The 21,294-nt window shown below is 44.7% G+C and overlaps 1 protein-coding gene across 1 annotated transcript in view; it reads right to left on the bottom strand.

The window, feature by feature from the left end:
- LOC146869469 (complement C4-like) overlaps positions 1–21,294 on the bottom strand; it is a 520,274-nt gene that overhangs the window by 234,547 nt on the left and 264,433 nt on the right. Inside the window, exons 14-16 of the mRNA XM_085599862.1 lie at positions 19,717–19,869; positions 16,458–16,584; positions 538–609 (exon numbers count right to left, since the gene is read on the bottom strand). Of these exons, the coding sequence (XP_085455988.1) occupies positions 538–609; positions 16,458–16,584; positions 19,717–19,869 (352 nt within the window). The remainder of the gene's footprint in view (positions 1–537; positions 610–16,457; positions 16,585–19,716; positions 19,870–21,294) is intronic.

Raw genomic sequence — 21,294 nt, 5'->3', positions numbered from 1 at the left:
AGACAAATGATGAGAACCTTTGAGGACTGAGATCATGATTGTCAGACCACCACAGCCACAGATATAGCGGGATTCCTCCTTTATCCACTTACAGAAAGAGCTCAAACCCATAAGTCACATATATGCATACATGCATAAACACAAGTCTCATTGGTGCATCACCTGTGCTTGACTCCACAAAGACAAGAACCCCTCACAAGGCTTAAGCGGTGACATACTTGAATATTAGTGGCGAGTGGTTCTCTGAAATATGCCTTTTCAGTGAGGTGGCCTACATAAATGCATCATTCCTGCAATACATTCAAATTTCCATTTCACAGATTTGCACGCTCACTGGTGAATGCAATCCCATAATTTCCTCCCACTATAGAAGAGGGGTCACCATTGGTAGAGAAGAAAGAGGAAACATCAAGCCGTGGATGCGATAAAGAAGAGGATTCGGACCATGGTAAGATAATAGTTTCCTTTTACCAAGCGCTGTCCTGGAAAGGCGTTGGTAGCCTGAGATCAAATATTATTTTCCCCCACTCTACTCACGTTTGTTGTTGATTGTGGTTTGGTAGTCCAGAGCCCTTTTCTTTCTCCTTGGCTGTGCTTTGCACCCGTACCCTGTGAGATAAAACATCAAAACAGAAGACTGAGCACAAAATATCGAGATTTAGAGTTAAGTAGGTGTGAAAAATTCTGGAGGAAGTGCTAAATCTGGAAGTAAATGGAATTTCCATCAATGGACTAAGCTCTAGATTTTGCTCTTCCTCCAAAAATAAGAGGATTTTTCATTATGAAATTATAACTCATGAAGGTGACGCAAGAAAATAGTGAGCAAAAAAACAAAAGAGAATGTAGAGGTTTCTGCTTATTTTTCTCCATTACTGCAAACAAACAGTTTGTCCCAACATATTGGAGAATATCTCCAATTGCCTCTTTTATCTCCCATGTGCTGGACACGACAGTACAAGAATGAGAATGAGCTCGAAGTGAGTGCCAGGCTGAATAACCTTATACAGATGTAGTTCGCTCCTTCCCTTGGGAACAAAGGGACTGAGGTCAGTCTGACAATGACTTGGTTAACAACACTATCAGAACCCCGCTCAGAAGGCCACGGGGCAAGCATGAGCCACTGGGCCCAACCTTGGTGGTTGAGGCCTTTTACTTCTCATGTCCTGGGACGCAACCTACTATGGATCCACAGCAACTGGGAGAAGTACCCCTTCAGCACTTGACTCTCAGTAATAGCGTGGTCCAAGCAGTATAGTGCTCCATCGGAGGGGAGGAGGGTGGACACAAGGGATGGACATGGGCTCACAACCCACGATATGTGCATCAATAAATTATTGTCCAGCCAAGTACTCACTTTTATCCCAAAAAATTAACATTGTATTTTTACCACTATCCACACAGGATATACAGTCCCCTCTGAGGTCAGGGTTCTAGTGTTTGGTAATCTGTCCCCTATCTCCCACTCCCTCCTCGCTCTAGTGATGGTTAGAAATTGGGTTACTGGTTGAGGAGGGATAAACCCTTTTCAAGCAGCAACCACAATCTCTGTCAGGGTGAAACCTAAGTAAACCCCAAATTAACCAGAGCTTACCCCTCTGGTAGCTTGGCACAAAAGCAGTCAGGCTTAAGTTAGAGCCAATGTGTAAAGTATTTATGCAGCACTTCAAACCGTAATAAAGTGAAAGCACAACACAAGAATAATTGCACAGCAATTTAGAAAAGGAGAGTAGCATTTACTAAGGGGCAGATATACGACAATTTCATTTTGTGATTTTTTGTGACTCGCAATTAGAGACTCGCTGAATGAAATGTACTAATGTGTCCCAGACACATTAGCAATTCCCAAGGGGGTCTCAATTGTCCTGCCTCATCAATATGAGGCAGGTCGCACTTTGTGATGCATTGGAAATGGGCAATAACACAGGGTTGGCCTGCTGGGGACAGCAGACCACCATGTCTGTGTTTGCTTTTAAGTAAAGCAAAGTTTTTTTTAATGCAGCCCCTTTTCCTTAAAGAAGGACGGGATGTGTTTCAAAAATAAAAAATGAAATGTACAGGTTTATCTTTACTGCCTGCTCTTAAGATCGTTTTAGATATCATTCATAAAGGGGAGGGGTCATCTGGGACCCTTTCCTGTTTGCGACTGGCTTACCACCTACCTGAAGTAGGTGGCAAACTGTGATTGTTTTACAACTGCATTCCAATCAAAAAACAATTGTACATTTCCCTGTGACTCGCGATTAGAAGGGACGCCCTTGGCAGGCCCCTCCGAATAGCGACTCCAAAACCCTATTTTGCGACTCGGTAATATTATTGCCAACAGGAGTGGCCATCTTTGTTCTGCTGTAGCATATACAGTCTAGACAAACTTCGTATACAAGCATGACTGGTCTTTTTCATTCCTATTTAAACTGCACCAGGAGACAGACGCGCTAAGATGCGGTCTGCCCGGGAGCCAATAGGTGATATTAGACGGAGGTGTGCTTTGACTTAGTACGTTTCTTTTTCCTCAACAGGCCCTTCCGGACATTTCAAAGCACTATTTTCTTCTCTCTTTGAGCATCTCCCATCCACGTTATGGGCAGACACAGCAATATGCTTTGCTGGTAGTTTTCTTATTTTTCTTCCATTTGCGCACAGTTAACTACAATGCTCTGTGTCTCTTTAGGGTATGACTACAAGCCCCTCTACCCTGGCAGACCATGAGGCATAGTATTGCCAAAGCATAAGTATGTTCCTGAAAATTATGAAAACATTATGTGTTTATAAGTTGTATGTCATGTGGTGTCTAATTTTTTCACAAGTGTTTTTAAAGTTATATTTCTGCATTTAACTATGCTTTCTCACAAAGGAGACGTCTGATGTGTTTGATTGTGTCACATTAGATTAAAGCACTAATTAATTATTATCTCTAAAGGCACCAACTATAGAGGAGTACATTGATCGGATTACCTCATTGGGTATGGACCTGCCCACGTGAGAGGTGGGCAGGCATTATGAGCTAACTTTTCAATACTGTTTTATTCCCTGAACAGATACTATGAGTCAAAGACAAAACCGTATGTATTTTAAATCGGGTGCTCACAAATTAGGTGTGCATCCTCACTTTATTATAGGTTTTCACAAGGAGAAGCATGCATGGGGCTGGTCCCCGTGTGGTGCTGAGGAGGTTTAGGGGATACCTCGAAACATGTCGACCGAATATTCGGGACTGTATACACATAATAGTTACTTTTTTCCCTACTATTTAACCCTCTTTTTATCCATACTAACTAGGAGCAAGAATAAAATATTAGCTCACTAGCTAGGTACTTTTTAACATCACTTTCACCACTCCACTAACACTGCACTACACATTTTTCCACAAAAAAAGTGCTCCTGCGTAATTCCGCAAGTTGCAGCACGCCCCAAACAGCAGCTATTTGGGATGGCCCCAATGATGAAGCATGAAACCTGGGGCAACCCTGGGTGAGTGAGGGGACTCAGGTTTTTTGGATCTGACATTTACAGATTTTTTTGTGAACTACAGGTACATTGGAGGGTGAACGTAGCCATTCCCTCCATCTCCCCTCTTTTTTGATTGTGGGGACAGCAGACCAACATGTCTGTGTTTGCTTTTAAATAAAGCATCTTTTTTCTAATGCAGCCCCTTTTCCTTAAAGAAGAAAGGGATGTGTTTCATAAAGAAAAAGTAAACGTATAGGTTTATTTTTACTGCCTGCTCTTAAAATCGTTTTAACTATCATTCATAAAGTGGGTGGGAGGTCCTCTGGGACCATTTCCTGTTTGCGACTGGCTTACCACCTACCTGATTAGGTGGTAAACTGTGATTGTTTTACAACTACATTCCAATCAAAAAACAATTGTACATTTCCCTGCGACTCGCGATCAGGAAGGGACGCCCTTGGCAGGCCCCTCCTAATAGCGACTCGCAAACCCTATTTTGCGAGTCGGTAATAGGTTACTCACTCACAAATTAGGGCTGGTGCATCACAAAAGCCATTATAGTGCTTGTAAAAGGCCCAAATCTGGCCCTAAATTATTTGAGATCAAAATGACAAAGATCCAATCAGTAGAACCACAGATATGCAATTTTAAAGATCTAAGTGAAAATAGTGCCAATCAATCAGTGGTTTATAAAGCGCAGCTACTCACTAGTGAGGGTCTGAAGGCGCTAAAGGCGGGGGGGCTCTGTAGTGTGCTGGGGTCATCCGAAGAGCCAGGTCTTGAGGTCCTTCCTGAACTGGGGCAGTGTGGAGGGGGAGGTTGATCCAGGCCTTGGCTGAGAGGTGTAGAAGGACTTCCCTCCCGCTCTGGTCTTGTGGATGCGTAGGACAGTAGCCAGAAAGAGGTCAGCTGATCAGAGGTGTCTCTTGGCTGCGTGGAAGGAGAGGCAGTCATTTAGGTATGCTGGTCCAATGTTGTGGAGGGCCTTGTTTCGATGGGGAGCCAGTGGAGATCGCGGAGGTCTTGGGTGATGTGGTGGTGGCGGGGTATGTCTAGGGCTAATCTGGCTGCAGCATTCTGGATGGTCTGGAGCTTGTGAAGTAGTTTCTTGTTGATTACGGCATATAGAGCGTAGCCGTAGCCCAGTTTTCTGCTTACGAGGGCATGCGTGACCCTTTTTCTGGATTCAGGAGAGATCCATCTGAATGTTTTTGGGAGTATGCAGAGGGTGTTAAAGCATGACGAGGATACAGCGTTGATCTGGAGGTTCATTGTGAGCACTGAGTCTAGTATGATGCCGAGATTTTGTGCATGGTCCCTTAGGGTGGGGGAGTTTCTGAGGGCAGGGGGCCACCAGGTGTCATCCCAGGTTGAAGGGGTGAGGCCAAGGATGAGGACTTCTGTTTTCTCGAAGTTGAGTTTCAGGCAGCTTCTCTTCATCCAGGTGGCAACGGCTTTCATCCCTTCTTGGAGGTTGTACCTGGTGATGTTAGGTTATTTGGTGAGGGAGAGGATGAGCTGAGTGTCATCCGCTAAGAAGACTATGTTGAGCCCGTGGTTTATGACGATGGTTGCGAGGGTGGCCATGTAGAAATTGAAGAGGGTGGTGCTGAGGGATGATCCCTGGTGTACTCGGCATCTGGTCTCTGTTGGTTCGGAGAGGAAAGGCGGGAGTCTGACTCACTGAGTTCTGCCTGTGAGCAGATGCCGGCGTTGTATAGTCAGGAGGCTAGTGTGCGGTGGGAGACAGTGTCAAAGGCAGCTGAGAAGACCAGGAGGATGAGGGCTGCCATTTTGGCCCTGGTTGAGGAGGGAGCGGATGTCTTTTGTGGTGGTGAGTAGGGTGGTCTCTGTGCTGTGGCTGCTCGGGAATCCGGATTGGGAGATGTCCAGGATATTGTTGGCTTCGATGAAGTTTGCTAGCTGGGTGTTAACTGTCTTTTAGATGACTTTGGCTGTGAATGGGAGCCGTGGGTATTGAGCCTGCAGAGTGAAGCGTGTGCTGCCCTCTGTTGAAGGTTGTTTGGCACTGAAGAGAAGAGAGTTTTAACAAGAGGCTAACAGAAGCCGCAGCAGGCAGATCCTGTGGGCAGCGGGAGGTGCTGCAATTCCGTGAAGCGGGACCTGCTGAGGGTGGTCTGCAATGCAAATTACCATCCCGCGGTGAGTGGGCCTCCAGAAAGAGGCAGGTGGGAGAGATAATGGCAGACCCTGGTGAGGCCGACTAGCAGATTTGTACAGCTGGCCCAGGAGCACACAGCGCCCGAGACGAGCGATGGGCCGTCCTGGACCACAGACGCTGACAGCTTGACCGGGCGGGAGGCTGTGGCCGGACCGGACCCCTCCATAACTATGTGCGGGCGCCTCACACGCCTGCAGAGAGAAAACTGCTCTGGAAATTACGTAAAGTAAAAGATCAACAAAACTACTACCAAGAAATTATATTATAGTTTGTGCGAACGATAAATCGGCGCTCCTTGAATTGTGACTCCCCCAAGTGACCTTACAGCAGAGAAATAGCTGAGGTGAGAAATAACCTCCAATTTGTTCTTGCCCCTGGCTAGTCCCAGAGCTTTATATTACTATAGAGCACTGCCTAAGCCCCAGAAGGGATCTTAGTAGAGACTTGCCTGAAATAACACGCCGCTGTGGAAGACAAGGGAGTGCGCACCTCCACAACACACCATCAAAAACTACCCTGGGCCCGCCTCAGCCTAACTCTTGAATCTGCATAACTCGCGCTGGCTACAGGGGGCGGGGTCTAGCCTCCGCGCAGAACCAGTGAGTGAGAGGTGGTGCAGGAGGATGATCGTAATCCGACAAGGCCACTGCAACACATACACTGCTGCAAAGCCTGTCCACTGGACGCAGAGAACTCCACCATGGGCAAAACAGATAAGAAGCAATCCCGACTAACATTTGAAACCATGAGAGCGGCCAAACCCAGCAGGGAAGCAATATCAGACTCGGAACAGGACATTCAACCCCAGAGCTCATTGGGGCTGGCCTCCATGCTGGCGGTGATGCAGCAGAGCCTACAATGTATTGACAGGAAAATCAACAAGCTAAACCTATGCATTGATCATATGGTGACCAAACGGGATAAGCAATCGGCCAGGATAATGGAGACAGAGCAACATATATCCACAACAAAGACACACTCCGCAGCACTCAAGAGTAATGCTTAAACATGGAGAAGGTCCTGGAGGTGATCTAAGCTAAAAAACGAGGATATCGAAGCTAGATCTATACGGAATAACCTGCGGAATATGGGGGTTCCGGAAACCACCAACACAGGAAACATGGAAGTAGATCGCTTGCTGAAGGAGATCTTTTATACCAGGCAGTTTTCGCATGTGTTGGTGGTAGACAGAGCGCACAGATCGCTGATGGCGAGGCCTCCCCCTGGAGCTCCTCTGCGCCCCATTGTTGTGTGCCTTTTGAACTACGGAGATGGGGATGTGGTACTACACCAGTTCAGAGAACGGCAGGAGATCCAATATCAAGGGAATGCCCTTTAATTTTTCCCAGATTTTATGGCGTTGGTACAGGCCGCTCGCAGGGAATACCTCCAAGTAAAGAAGAAATTGCAAAAAGAGGGCATCGAGTATGCTATGTTATATCCAGCCAAACTTAAGATCGACTACAAGGGCACACAAAAGATATGCTCCACCTCCAAAAAGCGGCAAAGGAATAAGTGAAGCAGATTACGGGGACCCAACGGCCCGCCCAGGAACAGGAGGACTGAGGGGCCCCAGGTCAGATACCCCAGCAGATGGCTTCACGTCTAGGTGAACAGTCAACTAGCGGATTAAATCTGAGCGGACGGCTGTACAGAATACAAGATCCTGTGTGAACAAGGACCACCCTGTGTGAGATCTGAAGGGTCTGTAAGTACTGTACTGAATAGGAATGGTGTGGCAAGAGACAATGTTTAAGGCCTTGAGATAGATGAGTCATTAAAGGCTGCACACACGGCCTACCCGCCCAACCTGCTCAGCTGCTCGTCTCACGAATAGACAGTGGTGCATGAGCTCCCTTGTTGCCTCCATCTACCAGGAGGTTACGCTGAGCGACTAGCTGCCCCCCTTGGGTGATCCCCACTTGAGTTATCGTTCATGGGGGTCTTATATCTCGATTACGGTATAGTCTATTAATGCACTGTATTTGGGACGTTCAGGTATTTAAGGATGATGCCTTTAGCATGGTTGGGATGCTGAAGTGGGAGGGGGAGGGAGTGTTGTTAGTTTTATGTTAAAAGCCTACAGATTTATGATGGCTGAAACTGCCAGATGTGAAGCTGTGATCAAAATGAACCAGACACACACAAGGGTACGCAGCTAAAGCAGATGGGTAAAACACCACAAGTTGAACCACTACATTTAATAACATTGAATGTGTGGGGGCTTAATAACCCCCCAAAAATTAGACAAGTGCTAGCCTACCAAGATAGGCATAAGGTACAAATAGCGCTGTTGCAGGAGTCGCACCTCAGAGGCAAAGCGGCAGAGACGACAGGAGCCAGATGGGTGGGTTACCGAGTGGCCTCTTCTTACTCTAACTACACCAGGGGGTTCAAGCTATTGATTAAAAAGGGGGTCCCATTCGCGGCAATATATTCCGAGATTGATGAAAATGCCCGGCATGCGATAGTACAGGGCGTGCTCTGTGGCACATTGTTGAATATTATTAATACCTATGGTCCCAAAGTGGACGGACCAGAGTTCTATGCGCACTTTTGGCGCCGGCTAAGGGCACTACAGCCCTCAGCGACCATATAAGGAGACAACCTAAATTTATATTTGGATCCGAACATGGACAGATCAGTGAAAAGGGAGATTAGGGGGAAACAGGCAGAGCAGCTGATGTGCAATGAAATGGATGACTTTGGCCTAATAGACATCTGGAGACATCCGAGTGGAAGGGAGAATACCTACACCTCAGCGACCCATGGTTCCTGGTCTCGCTTAGATTATTGACTCGGAACAAGGGAGGTGAACACATGGGTGCAAAATATACGTCACTTGACTAAAACGCTATCAGATCACACCATGGTTTTGTTGACACTGTTTATCCCAACACAAGCACCTAGACAGTTCCAATGACGTCTGCACCCCACTGAGCTATTAGATCCAGCTTTCCGAGACACAGTGAGCAAGGCTATAGTGGAATACTTTAACATAAATACAGACTTGGTCGACAGCGTTGGGGTCCTTTGGGGGGAAGCATTCAAGGCCACCATCCGGGGGGTGTGCATGGGAACGCATGCAGGGATTTTAAAGGACATCCTCACCCAGTTACAGAAACTGGACGGCAACCTGCAGAAGTTGGAGCGAGAGTACGAGAGCGACCCACAAATAAGAACCTTGGCAAATATAAGGACGCAAATCTCCGAATATGAGGCTCTAGCAGAGCAGAAAATGCACCATATGTGCCGCAGACCTGTGACGCGGGTGTATGGGAAGCCGGCAGACCAGAATGCCACTTGGCCATGTCACTGAAAGCTCCATGGGCACAGTCCAATGTAACTGAGGTGATCTGGCTCAACTGAATACCCTGCTATGGCACCCCCTCAGTTGGGGCGGAATTCTCCGAGTTCTATGCTCAATATACAGCTCTTGCGAGGGAGCGACAGCAGCCGAGACCTCGCAATATATGGGCGATATTGCCAAGGCATGGTTGACAGATGGCCAGAGAGAATACCTGACGCAACCTGTCTTGGTGGAATTTTATAAGGAATATGCAGATCTTTAGGCCCCGAAATCGCTTAGGGTATTTGCAGAAGCATACGATAGGCAAGTGCTCCCCCGTCATTTAGGGAGGCCCTCCTGATAACGATTTTAAAGCCAGATTAGCCCCCGAACCAATGCTCTTCATATTGGCTGCTGTCAATAATTAATATAGATATGGCTTCATTCCCAACCGCTCAACAGCGCAAAATCTGCGCACCATATTTGCATTATTCACCCAGCTCCACCCCTCTTTGAAAGCCGCTGCGGTCTTATTAGACGCCGCAAAAACCTTTCACTCGATCCAATGGTCCTACATGTTCACCATTTTCCTCCGGTTGGGTGGTGCCACACGCCTTTCTTCGTTGGGTCTACCTACTATATACAGACCCCTTGGCACGACTCAGGGTGAACAGAGTCACATTTGAGGCAATACCCATACACAGATGCACAAGACAAGGCTGCCCACTGTCGTCGATCCTTTTCACCCTAGCGCTGGAACCCCTGGCATGTGTTATACGCCAGTGACACGCTGCGTCTGCACTATGCTTTATACCTCGCCCCATAGCGATCTCAATGTATGCAGACAATATGGCCGTACATGTTCAGGAACCGGAAACATATCTGGACTCGATCATTCAGTAATACTTTTGGTTTGAGTGACTGTCAAGCCTAAGTATAAATTGGACAAATCTTTTGTAGTTCCCCTCATCCCATGCACGACACCCTGCACGCAAAACCCCACTATATGGGAAGGCATTACCGTTAGATCACCAACCAGCAATATCAGTCACGAAGGAATCCAAGGAGCTAAGCTTAATAGTGAAGTTGTTGACATGTTCCCGGACCGAAAGTATATTCAATGGACAACCATGGCCCAAATAGGTCATGGCTCTGGATTACTACATTTTGCGTATCTGATTCTGTGCCCATCTATTCCCAGTCTACATCCACAGTTCCCGGAGGAACCCCCGGCATTGTCAGCACTTCAGATATTTCTGACTACTCCAACTAGACAGAAACTAGTCACCAGGCTCTATAACGCATCGCACCTTGACAAAGCCCAGTCCAGCAACTCCCTCAGGGACAAATGGAATGAGGTTCTAGATACACCCCTCACACAAGCGGAATGGACATTCTGCTGCACACAAACAGGGGAGCTCACCCCAAATTGAAATGTACTCATTATTCATTTTAAGTTCCTCCATCAAACATACTACACACCACTCAGACTTAGGAGATATGGCCTGAGGGAGGATGACAATTGCAGTAGATAAAGCTCCCCTTGTGAGATGTTCCCTGTGGTCCACAGACAGAAGATCGAGTTTTAAATGTCGAAATGCACAAATATCGAGTTGGAAATATCATGATAAAGAAATATTGAAAGCAAGAATATTGTGATCAAGAATATCGACTTTAAGGTAAGACATATCGTTTTTGAAAATATCGTAGTCATTAATATCGTTTGCAAAAATATAGTTGTTTAAAAAATCGATTTTTTTAATTAGTGTTATGTATTTTAGTATGTATTTTAAAAGTATGTGATCTATTTTTTTGTATAAGTATTGCTTTGGTTTTTTAATATATGTGTTCAATTTTTAGCAGTTATTCATTTTATGGTAATTAGATTTTGCATTTATATTATTTATTTCATTTAGATTTTATAGTGTTAATTGTGGGAATTAATTTATTATTAATTAAATATTAATTGGTTGTTAATTGTTATTATTTAATTTATTGGTAATTATATTAATGGTGTAATTTTCTTAGCAACAGGTTTTGGGTTTATAGGGGAAAAGGATGAGAAGTAATTTGATTATAATCAAATTATCAATATTTTGTAATCATTAATATTTATTTAATTTATGTTTTATACTGTTAACTGTAGGAATTAATTTATTATTAGTTTTTTATCAATTGGTTGTTAATTATTGTTAATTCATTGCTAATTATGTTAATTGTGTCATTTTTTGGGGAGCAGGTTGAGGGTTTATAGAGGATTAGGGTGGGAAGTAATTTAATTTTAATAAATGTATTAATATTTGTTATATATTAATATTTTTTATTTTATAATTTATAGGGTAATTGTGGGAATTAATGTATTAATAATTATGTATCAATTGCTTGTTAATTATTATTAAGTAATTAATTGGTAATTCATTATGTTAATTGTGCCATGTTTTAAGGAACGGGTGGTGGGGTTTTTGGGTCTCCCCTACACAGAGCATGTGTTGTGCTGTGATATGTATTGTTTACAATTCAGCTGGCTTACAACCAGCCCACAGCATACCACTAGTTGTTTTCATTCTCACTTTCATTTACAATCTTCAATTGTTTAGCTCCCGTAGGCTTCCCTTCCTTTCTAGTCTTAGCTCTTCTCTGGAGCATGGACCACATATGTGTTCTTCCTCGTCTTTGTACTTCCTCAGCTTTTTGCAACATGCTATTTTTTTATTTTATTTTATTTTATTTTAAAAGCGTTTCAGCATTATTCCTGGATGTGCAATGTGCTTTCCTACTTTTAACACCGGTATACAGCTTCTAATTTATGCTTCTTTCATCCTATCTGCTGTCTCTATTGACACCTTACAACCACAAATGTCCTACTCTGTGCCACTCTACCCTATACTACTGCACTCCACTCTACACCACTCCACTCTATTCCACTCCATGCCACTCAACGCCACGCTACTCCACTCCACTTTAGTCTTTGCCACTTAACTCTACACAGTGCTTTTCTACTCCACTCTACACCACTCAACGCCACACCACTCTACATCACTCTACTCTACTCTATGCCACTCTACTCTGCCACTCTACTAAACTACTTTACTCTATGCCATGCTACTCTACACCACTCTACGCCACGCCACATCACTCTATTCTACGCCACTCTACTCTACGCTATTCCACTCCATGCAACTCCCCTGTACTCTAAGCCACTTCACTCTACTCCACCCTACTCTATGATACTCTACTCTATGCTCCTATATACTAGATAGAGGTGAAACAGCAGCCCTCATCCTCCTGGACCTCTCTGCAGCTTTCAACACAGTGTCACACCACACACTCATCCAGCAACGTTGCCAGATCGGAATCACAGGCCACACTCTCAGATGGATGGCGTTCTTCCTCACAGGACGTACCCAAAGAGTCCCCTCCCATCTCCTTGCACGCCAAGGCCACCATCTGTGGGGTACCCCAAGGCTCATCTCTAAGCCCCACCCTCTTCAACATCTACATGACTCCACTCGCAGACATCGTCAAATCACACAACATCAACATCAGCTCATACACCGATGACAACCTCTCACTTTTTCTCCTCGGTCTTAAATCCGGAGCACCCTCCGACCCTTGCATGCCCTCCGCACTTCAACTGGCCCCAGGACCAGCAGCTAATTTCCTGTGCGAGGTATTCAATGGAATACTTTTATCCGGCTGCTACCCAGCTATCTGGAAGGAAGCTATTGTTCTCCCTCTCCTTAAGAAACTCAATGCTGATCCCTTGGAGCTAAAGAATTTCCATCCTATTCCCCTCCTTCCTGCCCTGGCAAAAATCCTGGAGAAATTCATTAATAATGAACTGAGGAAGTATATTGACTCACAGGAAATCTTAGATCGTTCCCAGAATGGATCCCGCGCCGGTCACAGCACCGAATCTGCCCTTATTGCAGCCACTGACTGCATTCGGTTGCAGGTAGACCAAGGGGGCTCGGCAGTGTTGATTCTGCTTGATTTATCGGCAGCATTCGACACCGTCTTCCCAGCGTGCATGGTCCAACATTTGCGGGAAGTGGGGGGTCACGGGAAAAGCCCTGCAGCTTCTTCATTCCTTTTTAACAGATAGAGTGCACACAGTCAGTTTTGGAGGCTTCAGAACAATAGCTTTTGCTCTCCCATGCGGGATCCCTCAGGGCTCCTCGCTTAGCCCTACTCTTTTTAATCGTTGGATGAAGGAAACTCTCTAGAGATCAACACAGAAAAGACCCAGGTCCTAGTTTTTGGACCACAGAACTCCGTCTGGTCTAATGCCTGGTGGCATTCAGAATGTGGATCTCTTCCAGCCCTGGTAAAAACTCTAAAAATCTGGGGGTAAACTTTGATGAGGGCCTGACTTTTGATGCCCAAGTGAATAGTACAGTTAGTACATGTTTCTATATTTTAACAACCCTCAGAAAGGCGCTTCCATTCATTCCCTCGGAACTACATCGGCCCACCATTATCGCACTGATTACCTTTCGTCTTGATTACTGCAATGCCCTATACCTTAATATCACTGCAACATCACTGAATAAACTCCAGGTGGTACAGAACTCAGCGGCAAGACTGATTTTAATTATTCCCAAACATCAGTCTGCCAGAGAAGGGATCCGTACCTTACACTGGCTCCCTATCAGGGAGCGTATTTCACTCAAGGTCTTAAGCACGGTACATAAAGCCATGCATAGCAAAGGCTCGCCCCAACTCAAATCTTTGTTTCAATGGTATACTCCAAGGAGGACTCTGAGATCATCCACTCAGAACAAACTGGTCTCGCCCAGATTTCGCAGATCCAGATGGGGCGGCTGCTCCTTTTCGGTTGCCGCTGCCAAACTTTTGATCTCACTCCCCCTGCCATTGCCAACGCAAGCCCTCTTTCAGCTTTCAGGAAACTCCTGAAAACAAGGCTATTCCCCTCTTAATCTGCTGTTGTGCTTTTTTCCCCTTGTTTTTGTCTGCCCAGCGGCTTGACTCCTTCGGGTATAGTGCGCTTTACCAATCCTATCCTATCCTATCACTCTCAGCCAACCCCACCCAGACAAAGACCAACTTCCTCAACGGCATGAAGAACTTAACAAAATGGGTGAAAGACAACTGCCTCAAGTTGAACACGGACAAGATGTAAGTCCTTATCTTTGGCATTTGATGAATATATTAGGAGGTGCACACCTGTTTGAACCTGTGTACTGGCTATTCTAATTAATAACAAGGGTGCAACAGTGTAACGCTTGCTGCCGGGTCAAGCATCTTGTATAAAGCAGGGAAAACACAAACCGACGTGGTCATATACACTGTGCACTGTTCAATAAGTTTACAAAACCTGGCTCTTCGACCAGTAGCACCCCCCCTCCCCAGCGCTTTGAGACCCTCTCGGGTATGTAGCGCGCTTTACAAATGCAGTGATTGATTGATTGATTGAAAACCTTTGCCAATTTGCATATAAATACAGAATACTTTAACAAAAATCGAAACTGAAGGCACGATTCAAACATGTATTTAGTTACATTGACATGAATGAACATGTGCAATCATCTTCTGAGCAGTAAGATAGTGAATATGGTAATTATAGTGGGATGCTATGAACGTGCTGGCTATCAGCGTAACGCTGATGTCAAATAATCTTCGAGACGCGGAGCAGGACTCTACAGCACTACGGCTGGCAGTTTTTTGCCACTAAAGCGGCGATAATTTTAACGCTGTGCTTGATAATATGCCCCTGAAGTTCTTAATAGGATGGTGGTAACACAGAAAGTCTTTGCCTCTCCCCTCCTAGTGCACAGGTATCACACCGGCCCAGGTCCATGTAACTGATTTCACTCCTAGGAGTAGAAATGAAATCCTGCACCCCACATCATATGCCTGGTCCTCTACATGTACTGCCCGTTTCCCTACATGAGCTCTGTGTTAGATTGGGACTATTGATACCTTTCTTCGGCTGCCCTTGAGAAACATTCTTTGTCCAAAGTGGTGTACCTCACAGCAGGAAGCATTGGGGCTATCTCTGACCTGGAGCACCCACAACATGGGCACATGGCTGTCGTCCTCCTTCCTGAAGCAATTATCAGACAAATAACTTATATGACCTAGAAACCTCCTCACCTTGAACAACAAACTGCAGCTCAGACAGACGAATCTGCATCTCCTTGTTAAATAAACAGCGCCATTGAATTTTATTAAAGTGGCCCAGTCTCTCCCTCCTCACTTCAGTGTCTGGGTCTCCTCACTCCAGCTACAGTAATGCAGGCAATGCACTTTCACTGTCTGCGAAGCTATTCTCACCTCTATCCTGTGCCACGCTAAACCTGGGACATCCAAATGCCTTCCGTTCATATGTAGGCAAAGCATTTGTGAGGCAAATTTTAAGGGTTAACATCAGAAGATATGGCTGCAGTAATTGCAGAATCTCCTTTTGAGGTTTGCATTATTTACCTTATATATTCTTTCACGTTGCTTTGATAATGAGAGTATTGCATCAATATAGTGCAGTCTAAAGTGCTTGACAGTTCCTTATCTCTGCTGTCAGCCGTTACTTTACACTTGCAACCCCTCAGCTGATCAGCTGTCCGTACTGAAGCAGTGCTCCAGCAATAGCCTAGAAGTAGACTGACTGTTCACCTGATTCTATGGCCTATCAAAGGTGCCCAATATAGAACTATCTCACAGGCAAATATGATGTTTCTTTTTACAGTTTTGCATCCTCGGATTGCAAGCTCTCTCAAAAGTCTACCCCCTGTGCTTAAAACCCTGCTTAAAAATGTTGACCTTGTCTTAAAATTTCCGACGGTCACCTTCCCTCCTTTTGACTTTGAATGGCCCTCTCCTTGCCCTCCCTCTTCTGCATGCCTCCCCTCGGAGTACAGCCTACTCCAAGTCTTGTGCATAGTTGGCTTCATCTCTATTACTGTTTTTGTGAAATCATAAATATCACCACCTGCCCTTCTTCGAAGGTCAGCCCATGCAACCTAGCAATACCTAATGCGCTCCAGCTCCCCTATTGACATAACATAACCTCCAAGACACTGGAGCTGACATGGAGACTAGGAATGGTCTCCTTGAGAGAACTAGACTAACCCCTACACCAACAATAACCACTGGATGAACCTCTTACTTCGGTTCCGAAGCTGAGTCCTGCTTTGCATAAAGGACTTCAACAACTTGTTAGGGCTAGTAAGCGCTATATAAATCTAATTACAATACAATACTCACTAAATAATCTGTTAACATTCTGCAGTGTCCTCTATTGACTCATCAATGGATGGTTGCGGAAGGGCTAAGCGTCAGACAAGGGGTCAACACTAAGGTGCCATCTTGTGTTAAAGGGTGAATTATATACTTTCTGGCAAATAACACTGATTCTGGGACCTCAATCGCTTGATTAGCGAGTTGTCACATGTTTGTGAACCACATGGCCTTGGTTGCAGTGCACAGAGACCATTCACTGCTGCACACAGGGAAAATAAATAGAGTGAACGCTGATTGAGAGATGTATCTGTGACTGACAACATGGTCAGAAGACCTTACCTTCACGGAGTGTTGAGGCGGTCTGACTGGATATGAATGAGAGACCGGCATCCTTAAAGACACCGTCAAAATCTTTGCCATTCCCCATCGTGCAGCCGAGGTCGTACTCGTTCATGGCCTGGAAAACCTGCATGCAGGGGTTTGAAGAGAAAGGCATTCGTAAGTAATGCATTGTCTGATTACAAGATACCATTACCAAACTCCTGCTGAGATAACAGCTTGACAACCATTGTTCATTTCTTCAGGTGGCTTCCAACCCCTATACTAATATTGTGTGTTTAGGATCTATTTATTTGCTTGGGATGCTGTATTTTCAGTGCACAACCACGCGGTAGAATAGGGTCTAAGGGACTGAGTATTGGCTGTGCCATATTTTGATTTCGTTCAAAGTTGATGCTGTTGTTGACATCCGTTGGACCAGCGCAGACTTTGGCACATATCCAAAATCACCATCAATGATGTTGTGGAACTCGAACTCTGTTCAAAGGGTACCAACAGCACTGTTGTAAACAGAATTCAGGAGACAAAAGATGAAGAGGTTCCTGTTTATTACAGCGGATCCTACGGCCTCTCACACGAGAATGCCAACATTCTAAGAGGAGCGCCAGCTCCAACATTCTAAGATGGGCAAGCCCATAAGGCGAGGTAGAGGAGGGGGGAAACGGAGGAGGGAGGCAGGACCAAATTACAACAAGCACCAAAGGAGGACTAATCGACAGTAACATGACTGGAGGCCTCTGCATATCCTTGGAGTCTGAAGGTGTGCCAAAGAGTGACGGAAGGGTGCCAAAGATGTGCTGCATGGCCTCTCGAAAGGCTTTGACTTGCTGCAGCATTGTTGATAGACCCAGGAACACAGGATGCATTGGAATCAAAGTCAGATTTGGCTCTTCTGAGGAATGAGAGCGAGACCTGGAGTCATGGTGACTCCCTGGCACCTTCTGCAGAGAACGAGAGTGGCAGGAAGAGGCCCAGTCTCTCTTGGAGTTTTATGTTTCTTCTTGGACTTACCAAAATACTTCAACTCCACATTCTCAACTTCAACCTGTAGCAAGACCTAAGTGGAGTCTTGCCGAATTTTGCAATCACAAATATCCTTCAGATTCATCACGGTGCAAGCGTTGAGGCCTTAGAGTCATGTGCGGAACCCAAACAAACCTCATGGGGATCTGTCATAGACATCTGTTTGCAACAACTCTTACGAAGCTTAAACTCTGCAGTCTTGGGGGTGACATGTTCCATTGCACACTGGAAAATCTTTTAATGAATAAATGACTTCACAGAGTGAAGAAATAGACGAGCGGAGATACTGATCTTCATCTTAAGGAGCAGAAAGAAAGCAGCTGACGTTAGGATGATTGGGTGGTGCTTATATGAGGCTCAGTTCACCCTATACCCAGCCAGGACTTTGAGGTCATCGACCCAACATTTGCTGCCGGTGCCTAAATTCTTTCGGGCTAGGAAGGGGGCACGCTCATTCCAGGTGGTAGTTGGAAGACTATGGAATGGTCTGCCTCTTTCTCTCAGACAAGAACAAGAGCTTCTTAGTTTTAAGACCTGGCTGTTCCTTCAGTAATGAGGACTTTGTCGGATGAGGTTGCACACTGTTTTCTGTCAAGGGGGACCTGTTAGCGCCGGGACACTCCATGGAGTAGCTATGCGCTTTATAAATACCACAGAACATTAACATTAACACTTCTGGAGCAGGACAACGTTGGCGCACAGAAACAAGGCGTCACCTACTGACACACAGGAGCACTACTTTTTGAGTTTCCATATCTAGTTTAGTGCCCTGGGGATTGTCACATGGGTAGAAGAATCCATCAGAAATACCAATGCTTGAAAAAATTGACAGTTCTATGGCTTTGTCTAGTTTTTTTCTTAACTAAACTAAGTTCCTAGAGAGACCTGGAGAAACCTCTTCCTGTACACCAATTTTGGGGGCATTACACTCCTCTTACCACCATGCAAATAGATGTACTGTTTGCAAAGTGGCAAGTAGTATGTGAATACCCACAAAAATGTATGTTTGTGAATACTCACAAATGTACAATCTTTTCCAGCCCTAGAATACCCATTCCCTGCTCACAGGCCACCTGCACTTTTTCAAAGAGTAAATCCATTCATTAGTGCATGGTTGCACTGTGGTAGCAGATGCGGGGTTTGGGGCAAATGATGACAACAGCATTAGCTGGATGAAATATACAGTCGAGAAAGTGATTATGGCCTTCAGTGTGAAAGATAGGTGAATAAGTAGTGATGCAGAGTGGTGTGGGGAAGTACTTAGGGAGAATGCTATAGTATTATGGATGATGGTAGTAGAAAAGCAATAGAGGGAGTGTCTACAAAGGGAACGGTGCCAATAATGGTAGAGGTGGTGGTACAAGCAGTGATAATGAAGAAAGTTGAGATAGTTAAAGTAGTATAACTAGCCATGGTTGAGCAGGCACCATAAGGTGGCAGTGGAAGGAGCATGCATCTAATGGTATACTTACCAAATGTTGTGGTAATAGTGGTGGTAAAGGTCCTACAAACAAAGTGTGTGGTGGCAAAACAGGTAGTATTGCTGGAGTTTGTAGATGAGGAAGGAACTAGGGTCCGGAGGTGATTCAATTTTTAGAAGCAGGAGTGGAAGTGTTGTCATCATGATAGTGGTAAATCAATGAGGACACAAACATGTTTTTCGTGGATTGTACTGATTGAAAAAAGAGGGATTGGATGCGATATGCAAGTAGTGAAGTTATTGTTGGTGGTGAAAAGTAGCTCAGACAGCTAGTCAATTACTAGTAGTGGCACTGATGATAGTTAGCTTTCAGGACACAGTGGTACAAGCAGCAATAATAGTAGAGATATTTTTGATAGCTGGGTTAGTTGTCAGAAAGGGAGGCGAGGAAGTTGTGCGTGTGCAGCGATCACCGTAGAAATTGTAAAGTTGCTGGTACTGAAAAGTTCGGTAATGGATGGTGTGCTCAGTGATCACAGTAGAAATCATAAAGTTACTGCTGATGGTGCTTCGCAATGTAGTGGTGCACTAAGTGATCAAAGTAGACATTGCAGTGGACTGATGATGATGCTTTGGCAAGAAGCAGTAGTACAAACATCTGCCAAAATAGGAGTAGTAGAGGTTTTGATGATGGTGATTTCATCGTGGAGGTTTAGGTGATAGCACGTGCCAGGGAAGCCCTGGTGATGGAGAACAAGTGCTGTAAAAGTGCTCTCTTTATCAAGCTGCACACAGGTTAGCATCAGACTGCCTTACCTTTTTCTGGGTCAGCTTGTTCTTCTTGTTTAGAATGTAGACAGCAGTGTCAATAGCAGCGAGGGCGACCTTCGCTTGGTCATCTGTCTCGATCGTCACTTTCAAAGAACCACCCGGCTTCAAGACATCCCTCACATTGCTTTCAACGTGCAGCTAGAGGATTAAAAAATATATATTTAGATGCCTGACTTGACATTTTTTGCAATACACCTGAGTTCTTAATGTTATTAGGAAGGTTTATTTCTGATATCAGAGCAACTGACCTTTTGTGTGTCAAGTGAATAAATACAGCAAGTGTGTCTAGATCTGATTCAGTAAGGCAAGATCCATGTGAGTTGATCAGGATTATACAGAATGTAAATATATCTCATGTCTGTGACTTGAATATATGGCATGGATCTGACCTCCCTGGTCTTATGTTGGGCACCCCAGGCTTACAGCAAGTGAAAGTAGCTTAATAATAAAAAAAGTTATGGACAGGAGTTGGGAGTTGGGAGTATGTCTCTGGGAGGCAGTGAGATGCTTCACCTGAAACAGATGCTCAAGAGGCACAGAGTGTGTTAAGAAATACGTCACAGGAGCTAATTCATCCAGGTTCCCCAGATATGGGACCTACCTAAAATAATTTACAGGTATAGAATAACAGGGAATGTATCTGAAAACAATGATTATATACATAAAAGAAGATGGACTGTAAAAGTTTCAGTACCTGAAAAGAAAGAATTTGAAAAAAATCCATATGGTGCCCACACTACATTTTGTAGTACATACAGTCGTACTATAGCAGCACTACTTACTACAAAATACAATTCACAAGCCGACAAGTGTAAATTTCCACCGCCGCCTCCCTGGTCTTTTTATACAGGGGAAATCTCACATTTAGGTTTACTACTTAGGGGTTGATTACGATCCCGTTCGGAAGGGCTCTGGATCGGATTTGGGTTCTCGTTCGGAACACAGGCTACCATTGAAGTCAATGGGAGTCAGACCGAATCGCATCCGGAAGCATCTAGAAGCATCCATATCGCTCGGTCGGACTCCTCCGATCTGAGTTGTCTGGAAAGCATTCCGGAACCGATTTGGTCAGAATACTTTCAAGGCGAGATCATAATCGGCCCCTTAGTAGCAAATGAGGGAGGAACAAAGTGGAGTGGCTGGAAAGTGAGGAATACTTACTACAAATTAAGAGGGGTTTAGGCAGGGTTAAGTTGGGGATTTAGGGAGGGTCATACTAACATAAACACCCAACCACAAAAGTATTAGACCATTACTTTTCACAAACTACACTTCTAAAATTACTACAGCCTAAAATGTCACAAAACAGTTGTACATGTACTCCAGTCCCGTCTAGGAGTAAGTCTAGCACCAGATATGGTCATTCATAGGTACTGCAACAAACTCTCATAGAAAAATTGGAAGCAAGGACTTAAAATAAAACCTAATAGGAATTAATATAAAATAAATCCCACACACACATCTGTGTATTAATTCAAATGTTTTAGCGTTAAACATTGCAATAAGTGAAAAATTAAATATTAGGCACTTTAAAAAAAATATTTAATTAAACTATTAATGAAA

This window comes from Triturus cristatus, chromosome 1_1, assembly GCF_964204655.1.
Source record: "Triturus cristatus chromosome 1_1, aTriCri1.1, whole genome shotgun sequence".
In the NCBI taxonomy this organism is placed as follows: Eukaryota; Metazoa; Chordata; class Amphibia; order Caudata; family Salamandridae; genus Triturus; species Triturus cristatus.
The sequence above is the reverse complement of the archived record's forward strand: the minus strand, read 5'-3'. Positions and strand labels throughout refer to the sequence as shown.